This window comes from Octopus bimaculoides, chromosome 24 (assembly GCF_046866305.1).
Source record: "Octopus bimaculoides isolate indiv1 chromosome 24, ASM4686630v1, whole genome shotgun sequence".
Classification (NCBI taxonomy): domain Eukaryota; kingdom Metazoa; phylum Mollusca; class Cephalopoda; order Octopoda; family Octopodidae; genus Octopus; species Octopus bimaculoides.
Window position 1 is genome coordinate 1,522,654 of NC_142951.1, and position 9,820 is coordinate 1,532,473.

Genomic DNA, 9,820 nt, shown 5'->3' on the forward strand with positions numbered 1-9,820 from the left:
ATAGTGTCAATATTAAAATTTTAACATATTTCTTTTTACAAAATTAAAAAAAGGAAAACAAAGAAATATAAAATTTAAAATATTTAATAGAAATTTAAATTTGTAAATAATTCTTCACTAGCCAGTACTTATATTTAGCCAACCTTTTCAGAGTACATAAGCGATGTTTCAATTAAGGAAGTACTTTACCCAGGGAAAACTTGTTTTGTTGTCGTTCTATTTAAATGGAAATTCTTTTTTTTTACGAAAGGCAAACATCATTTATTTATTAAATACAGTATTCATGGAACGAAACAAAAAAATTATTTCTTTAACTGTAGGCGTTAGCTTCGCTGTGTAATTAAATTCGCTAAGCAACAAGTTTTTTGGGTTCACTTGGATGTTTTTTTAAATGGCCTTTTGCAAAGTTTGTCTGTGAATAAATATTACAGCTAGCGCTGTTCTACGATTGCATATATACATTATAAATGTTATACACACCGCCGTTCTAATCTAATTCTGTTTTAAGTGCTGGGATATGCTCCAGCTATGCAAGTCATGCATGACCACTGGATTGAAGGGATCTCCTATTCTGACCATTTCCCATCCCGTTAAAAATAGCTTCGAACCTCCTTATCTGTCAGTTTTTTTGTAATTGGTGTCGCTAAAGACTGACCACATGGCTTAATGGATTTGGCCTCAGTCTAAAAATAAAAACCTTTTCAAAATTCTTAGTCAAATCGGCTTTGCCAATTGAACAAAATTATTCATTTTCTCTTTGATATTTAATGTTCGTTGTTACATTCCTGGACTTTTTTTTGATTTTTGATTATCTGACCCAAGTTGGAATTTCTCCCTTTTGACCAGGAAAAACCGGAATGTGTAATCTTTGTTCATGTATTAATCTTAGTTAAGCATGCTCTGCTATAAAAGAATGCAAGATATTTTTTCGACAATAAATGGACTGGGTGCATTTTTTATGAAATCGCCTAGAAGGGCTGATGTGGTTAGGTAACATAGTTTAAAAAAGATTCCCCAAAGCTGCAGGAACTGCATGGAACTAATCCTCATATCTTGTTCTTACTATAAAAGAAAATTGTAATAGAGGAGACATAGAAAGAAAATCATAGAGATGGTGTCTAGTTTTCACATTGTGGGACAGACAGACAGAATCTCCCTTTTATATATATAGATGTCATGTGTTGCTTTTTGTACTTGGTTTGCAAGATTCTTGATGTGAATTTGTGTGTTGAAACATTTTGTTGTTATAATTTCTGTTCCTTCTCTGGAACTTTCTGTTTCTTGTTGGTAGAGATCACCATTTTGTCACTATTGACATTTTTTTGGCCATCTTGAAACGTCTGAACCACTTCTACCCCTGTGTGTGGCTCATACACTTTCTGCAACTTTGCGTAAGCTTCTGAGCAAGTATCGCCATGACAACTTTCTCTGTCATGGTCAATGCAACAATTATGCTACTTCGAAGCACTGGTGTAAACAGCGGAAGTGAGCTAGAACGTTAAAATTTGGTGCACGTGCACAGCAGAGTTCAAGGTCAATCTGTGCCATGCAGCTTCACTCTGCATGCTTTAGCTTTGTTACTATGGCAAAAGTCTGGATACTTATTGTTCAGACTATATTCTATGTTGTACCATTTTTCTTTGATGCTCTTTCATTTGACTTAGGTATTTAAAATCTTTGTGGCATTTCTGATCTTTCTCATATCTTACAATGGATATCAATGTCTATGAGTTTTTTTTTTCAGATGTAACTCTGGGGGACAAAAAGGCAAATTTGGTGCTCGAATGTTGTTTTTCACGTGTCACTAGCACCTTTGGTCTAAACTATATTAAGAAAGTAATGTTTTAAATTGTCAAGAATAAGTTATAAAAATGCCAGTGTGGAACCTGAAATGAAAGAGAAAACTGCCAAAAAAGTAGCAGTAGATGAATTGAATGAGGTCAGTGAGAAATCAAAAGAGCAAATATGAGGCAAGCAATTTGATGCAGAAGTGGTCTAATTCCATTCACATTTTCAAGTCCACTTGTAAATCAGGCCTCAGGTACACTTGATGCCACCATGACAAACCAAGCATCAGATGGCCAGCTTGGCACTGCCTTGGAAAGTTTGGTTAAAGGAAAACAAAAAGATGGATGCTTGAGTCACATTCAAAGTTATTTCTTTGGATTAGTCGTGTCACATTCAAAGTTATTTCTTTGGATTAGTCGTGTCACATCAACGACACACAACCACCATCCTCTACCATCAAAATGACAGCATTTTACATCATTTGAAAAATGGTACTTAATAGATGCATCAAATATATACACTTCATATATTTGATATAGAATAATTGAATATTTTATTGAAAATACTTTGAAGGATTGGATCCAAAGAAAACAAAATATGAGGGAAATTTTTATATAAATTGTTTTAATATTTTACTGAGGTTAATAGAATAAAATTTCTTTATTTAAAGGTTACAGATTCCCCATCTGTTATTTTATTAAATTGCTGGTCAATCTGCATCATAAAAGTATCAGTAATTCACACACACACACACACAAGTTATTCATATTCATGATTTATACAAAGAATTACAAAGAAAGTCTGTGGAGTTTACTGCTCACAGTTGAGTTTGGTTTATATGTGGATAAAATCCCCAATGAAATCCCTTCAAAAGTGTTTATCCCTGGAAACAGTTGAACTCCTGTCCATTTTTATGAGTTCTACTGCTCAACCAGGAGATGGAAATATTATGTAAACAATAAATGTGAAAGTGCTGTTCCAAAATTGCAAGGCACAGTGTGTCAGAGAGAACGAAGATGGCGGTGGAGGGGGAACAAGCTCAACATGATTGTGTGTGTGTGTGTGTGTGAGAATCGTCATCATTTTAACATCCACTTTTCCACATTTGCATGGGTTAATGTGTGTGTGTGTGTGTGTGTGTGTATGTCTGTGTGTGTGTGTGTATCTATGGTGTTAAATACTTACGTCTGCATGCATATATGCATAGGAGTATATGTATACATAGTGAGGGCACATGACCTAGTGGTTAGGGTGTTGCACTTACAATTATGAGATCGTAGGTTCAGTTCCCGGGCTGGCCGAGGCATCGTGTTCTTGAACAAAACATTTCATCTCTCATTGCTCTGCATGACATAACACACCTGACATGTGGTATGTCGTGCATCCACCTGTACGAGCAATGTATACACAAGTCTAGGCTATGAGAACAATTTGCTTTGAAACCAGGTGGTTTTGTGTTCTACCTCACTGCCCAGTACCCTTGGGCAAGTGTCTTCTACTGTGCTAGTAACTGGAATTAGATGGAAACTGTATGGAAGCCCATTGTTTGTGTGTGTGTATATATATAATGGCTGACGACTAGCATCATGCTTGAAATTCAAGATTACCAACGAATTGGAATCAAACTGTTTTTATCCATATATATATATATATACACACACACATACATATGCATGTATATATAGTGTTTTTGTGCTTAGATATTCTTGGATATGAAAGGTGTTTGTTTTGATTATATTTCGAAATATGTGTGCTTGTACAGGTGAGATTGTAACATTGACTAATCAGGACTCACAAATACATTTAGTATATTTAGTACAATACAGTTTCAAACAAACATATCAACCCCTAAGTACACAAATCTGATTAAGTACCTGGCAAAATTACCTGACTGTTAGCAGCAATGTCAGACAAATCTCAATGAGATTTACCTGACAGTAATTAGAAAATGGTAGTCCACTGGTGGTGTAGTGGCCTTCATCAGTTGTAATTTACATAGAAATAAATCAAAGAATCCCTGCTTGAAACAACAATCTCTCTTTCATCTCATCACACATCAAACCTTTTCTTCAAGATTTAGTCTTTCTCACAAAGACAGGCGTTTGAGGTTTTTTTTGCCTCCTTTTTGTTCTGAATCATGCCTCACTTATGAATTCATTATCTTTCAAAACAGAAAATGTTACTTCACTTAGTTTCATTGGTTCATAAGTGAAATCATCACTCAACAATACGGCCAGTGTAGATCCTCGTTCTGATTTCAAATCTTTGAATTTCCGTATGGCATCATATTGCCTTTGGCTTGTGTCTATGCCTGTCGTAGGTACTCCAGGGGTCAATATATGGGAAAATGGGTAAACAGTCTCCAGGAAACTATCTATAAACATTTTCTTATGGGTGTTGCTGTCCCGTCGAGCTGTTCGACTCCTCTCTTTCTGCTTCTCAATCCAAGTGTCACGAAGTAATTGCATCATGTCAAATTGATCTGCAACCAAAGGGAAAGATGCCAAAACCGAACTCGATATCAGCTCCGTGTTATCTGAATCGATTCTGTCTCGTAGGAGAGCCTTTGCCAGAATGTTCCGGTACAATGCATAAAAATGCATCAGGCACACGTTACCAATGATGGTATGAGGTAAACTGTTTAAAACATCTTTCTGTTCTTTTTTGGGAGGGAAAACTTTGACCACTAATGTTGGCTTTTGGTGCCCAGTAAAAAGACTAAGAAAGGAATTCTCTTCAACTGCATTTGAAAACCTGGAATCAAGAGGAATACCTCTATCATAGGGAGTTCCACCATGAAGGGGCAATTCATAAGTACGGTTTGTCATGGTTTCTTCAGATAATAAAAGCTTAGTCCAACCACAACTGAATATTCCTTGTTCCTGGGTGTCTTGTTGGGTATATGACAGACACAGCTCAAACAGTAAATTTATCTGATTCCCTGAGTAATTTGTTCTCACAAAGAATTCTGTATGTAAACTGACATCCATATTATCGGAGACACGAGAAGAAAAATTCCAAGACTTTTGAGATTTATCAACTGATTGCACTTTGATTGTGTGTATGTTACTCAAGACATTTTTCCCATCAAAAATACAAACTCGTATGCATCGACACTGGACATCAATACCCGGACCTGTTTGTGGAATGTTCCGGCAAGACTGAATACTCACAATTTTTAAAATATTTACACTATAAGGACAAATTTGTTTGTCTGACGGAGAGTAAAACAAATCTGTATAGCTCATTGCTGTTTTACTCAAGGACGGATGAAGTGCTTTCTCCATGCGATACTCCGAGTTGGCAGCCCATAAACTACTCAGAGTAGAAGGTCGGAAACCAGATGGCACGGTACCTTTTGCTTGAAGAACATCAACAATGGATTGTTCTTGAATTGATTCTTTGATAGTTTGCCAAAGTTGTTTAGCAGAACGAGTTTTTGGTTTATCTCCTCCACTCTCCACTTTCACATCTTCATCTATATCTGAGTCTTCTTCCTCTTCATTTTCTTTCTCTTCTTCCTCAGAGTTATCATCACTGTCACTTTCTCCTTCGTCTTTTCTTGATTCTTCAGCGCTATCCTCTTCTTCCTCCTCCTCATCATCAGTAGGAGACCTCATCTGCAGATAGGTGCTGGGCACCAGGCCTTGAAAACCATCATTATTCTCAGCAAGCCACCAACCATTTCGATGGGCCTGCACTATTTTTAGAACTTCACCTTTCTTAAAACTCAGATCACTTGTCTCTTCTTTCTCATAATTTGATAATGCAATAAAATACTTCGTAGGAAGTTCCATTTCTTCATCAGACTCCTCCTCCTCCTCCTCCTCATCATCATCTTCCTCATTTGTAGAATCCTCTTTTTCCTCATCCACTTTACTCAGCTCCTCCTCTGCCTCTTCTTCATCAGACTCCTCCTCCACCTCTTCTTCATCTGACTCCTCCTCCTCCTCCTTCTTTCCTTCATCTTTCTCCTCCTTCTTTCCTTCATCTTCCTCTTCCAAGAGTTCCTTAGTTTTCGAAGGTAATTTCTCTTTATGATGAAGATTATGTTTCAAAACTGATTTCATGTCAGCGATTAACTTTGATTTCAAACCTTTCTTCTTCTGGTTGGTCACGGAACTTTCACTTTCTGTGGTTGTTGCTGCTGCTGCTTGTCCCTCGTGAGGATCTGGCGTGGGAACAACTTGAGTGGGGCTTTTCTCAGATTTCGATTTCTGATTCAAAATTTTCGACTTGGATTTCGAAGAAGAATGGCTACTTTTAAAAGACTTTACCTTACCAACATCTTCATCCTCTGTAACTGCAACGCTAGTACTACTAGCTGGGCCACTCGTGCTAGCAGTGGCACTAGTACTAGCTGCGCCCTCTTCTTCCTCTTCGTCATTATCATCCTCTTCATTGTCACCATCGTCTTCATCGTCGTCGTCATCATCATTGCTTTCATCACACTCGTCCACATTTTCAGATATATCTTCGTTTATTTCTTTTTCAGAATCTCCTGCAATACTTTTCCCGGAAATGGTGCTTCCAGACTGGGAATCTCTCTTACTACTGTTATTATTGTTTTCTTTCTTCGATCGATTTTGCTTCTCAGAAATCTCCTTTTGCTTTTTCTTTGTCGTGATGCGTTTCGCTGCCGCCTTTTCCCCCGTATCTCTATCCTTGGTACTTTCAACTTTTCTGCTAACTTCGCTTTCTTCTGGTGTTGTTTGTTGAACAATAACATCGTAAGTATCTGATACTAGTTTCTGTTGGGTGGCCACTTTTTTTAGAAGGCTCTTTTTCTTGGAATCGAAATTCTTCTGTTGCTTCGGATCTTTATTTTCAAGTAAATTAATTTCCTTCGTTAAACTTTCCAGCTCGTTCGCTAAACTTTTACATTCTTCGCTTAACGCCGAAACATTTTCCGACTCCTTGACGTCCGGATTCAACTTCTTAAACTTTTTAAACTTCTTTAGAAACAAATCTGTATCTTTTTTTAATTTATCATACGAATTCGATAAAGTCTGAAGCGCAACTGGTGTCTTGCCCAACATTATTACGCCTGTGTATGTAGAAGTTGGGCGCAAGTTTGTGTACGAATATATGAATGAATAAACGTGGATGCTCGCGCCAATGTATGTCTTTATATGTCTGTGTGTGTGTGTATCTATCTATATATATGTGTGTGTGTGGATCTATCTGTTCGTATTAACATTCTTTACAAAAACTCGAACAAAGTTTACACGTTGTTAAGGCGAAGCGTTATTAACAACGCGCCACCTACAGGAAAGAAAGCAAACCGAAAAGAATAAAAGGAGGAGGTAAGGCCGAGTGGAAAATAAAACGTTAAATCAAAGGGAGGTAATTTGGTTAATTATTTTCGCCCTTTTAAAAAATGCGTCTGGAATGGAAGTGACAAATAATAGATTAAAAAGGGGCGGTCTTCGAGTTTACGCGTTCACTTTCTCAAGTTAACATGTAGCTTCTCTCCTTTGTTTGGTTGTTGGTGAAAATGGAGAATGTGTGCGTGTGTGTGTGTATGTATGTATGTACAGTATATATATATATATATATATATATATGGTGGTGGTTGTCTACTCCTTAAACAGAGTTTGACCACCTCCTGCACCTACATCTTAGCCCTTTCATGGCGTCTGATGTGGCTTTTTAAACCAGACAGTGTTTTGAAAAAACACCCACACAGATTGCACCTCTGATTTGCACTACCAATACCTGCAAGTAAGTTCTGCTCATTGTGGATCCTAACATGTCTTTTAAGACCCCCATTGGATTTGCAAACCCTCTGGCATACACCACATTCAAACGTGTGCACAGACATATAATCAGAATAGCTGGGTGAGGTTTGTTTTCCATGGGTTCGCAGGTGAGATTTGAGGCCAGCCAAGGACAGACATGGTCTGTCACAGACTGTGCACACAAAAAGGTCCTTGTCATTCACCTTCTCAGTCTTCACCGTTTTCCTTAAATGTCTCTTGAGCCCTGCTTGCATCATCCTGGCCTCTTCAAATGCTTTCACTCCACTCCACACCCTTGTTCGCCATCCAACTCGATCTGAAGCGAGGACTTCTATATCTTTTGGATCCATTCCAATATATATATATATATAAGGTTTTTAAACTTTTAAATTTTCATATTCAAAAGAGACAGAGACTTCAAATTCGATATATCGATTTATTCACCACTCTATGTTAACATTTCTGTGCCAAACTTATCCAGTGACTGGTCCATTGGATTTAGACATTTGGCACTTCTTCAGGAGTGGTTACCTTTCGAAGAAAACACGAAAAAACACATACATAACTATTATTAAGTCTTTAGAATCTCGTTAGCTTTCGTCTTTGTTATTATAAGGTAACCACTCCTGAAGAAGTGCCAAATGTCTAAATCCAATGGACCAGTCACTGGATAAGTTTGGCACAGAAATGTTAACATAGAGTGGTGAATAAATCGATATATCGAATTTGAAGTCTCTGTCTCTTTTGAATATGAAAATTTTAAAGTTTAAAAACCTTATAATATAAATATAAACTGTGAGAACGACCCTTAAGGAACCTAGTTAATGATCCCCTAAGGTAAGTTCTTATGCTATATTGGTAACGATTGCTACAACCCCTGGGAATATATATATATATATATATATGTATATATATATATATATATATATCTATGGAGAAACGATGAATTTTTTCATTACGAAATTTTTCGTTATTTTTTCATTATGAGGTTTTTTCACGCTGACTACTTCATAGATTCTTATAAAGAATTTATCCTATATTATATTATAAATAATTAGAATATACACACACACACACACACACACACACACACACACACACATATATATATATAAATATATACACGTTTATATAATCGTTTTGCAAGATTCTTGATGTGAAATCGTGTGTTGAAACAGATATTGTTGTATTTGGGGATGGTCATGTTGCCAGTTTACCCAATAAAAACACACGCACTATATATTTGGTGTTAATTTGCTTCAGCTTTATATTGCATTAATCGTATTTTGGCCAGAGTTCTTTCGTCACACTTCTGTGACCTCATCAGTGGTCCTTTGCTTTCTTCTTTCCTATTTGTGTATCTTTCCTTACGGAACGGCATCTCTCCCCTCCTCTCTTTGAACTTTAATCCCATCTGGTTTTTAATTGCCTTTATTTACGTTGTCTTGGGTTCAATTCTTGCTGTTCACACTTCAAATCTTAGTGTAATAAAACGAATAATATAAAAATATAAATATAATTACCTACACTTTATCTCTAGTCTTTGACAAGGAATCAGTGGAGCAAAACGATTTAGAATTCCAAATGCCAGTTTCAAACAGATGCAAGGGAAGTAACTGAAATTCTTTAACAGTAACATCCCTTAAATAAATGGGATGTGTGTGTGTGTGTGTGTGTGTGTGTGTGTGTCCGATCGATCTTTTAAAGAAGCTTATCCAGATTTAAATATCTGGATATAAATACAACTATTTCCATTACTTCTGCATAAGTTTTCTATCATTATTAACACACACACACACACACACACACACACACACACACACACACATATCATCATTCTCATTTGACATCCGTCCTTCATAAGGGTACAGGATAGATTGTTCATTGCTGTCAGTGGCTGGTAGTGCAGAGGGGAACAGAAGAGACAGAGCTCAGTGAGGGAGTAATGAAAGGGAATGAGTAATGTGAGAGGGAGAACGAATGATAAGGAGCTCCGACAAACGCACATACGATGTGGGTCTAGTTGAATAGACTCCCTCTGTCACATTCATTCTCTCCACCCAACAGCCTCTCATAGTAGCCCTTCCATTATCCCTTTGTGTCGTGAGAGTTGTTACCATTCCACAAACACTTCTAACCAACAACATCTCACATTGTTCCAGTTCCCTGATGACCAATCATAAACATCTTTTTTCTGTATGCCTGAAGTATTTCTCAGAACATGCAAACTTCTTCCTTTATTTCTCTCCCTTTGATAGGTATCGGTATGTCTGATATTTTTCTTCTCTTCA

The 9,820-nt window shown here is 37.0% G+C and overlaps 1 protein-coding gene across 1 annotated transcript; it reads right to left on the bottom strand.

Moving 5' to 3' along the window:
• Positions 1 to 2,395: 2,395 nt before the first annotated feature.
• On the bottom strand, positions 2,396 to 7,063 carry LOC106876045 (nephrocystin-1). Its single transcript, XM_014924429.3, has one exon. It carries the CDS (start codon positions 6,825 to 6,827, stop codon positions 3,924 to 3,926), a length of 2,904 nt encoding a protein of 967 aa, XP_014779915.1. The 5' UTR covers positions 6,828 to 7,063; the 3' UTR covers positions 2,396 to 3,923.
• Between the last annotated feature and the right edge of the window lie 2,757 nt (positions 7,064 to 9,820).

What these genes read in the sequence shown, in the direction of transcription:
- LOC106876045 (XM_014924429.3), bottom strand. Translation starts at nt 6,827, where the DNA reads ATGTTGGGCAAGACACCAGTTGCGCTTCAGACTTTATCGAATTCGTAT.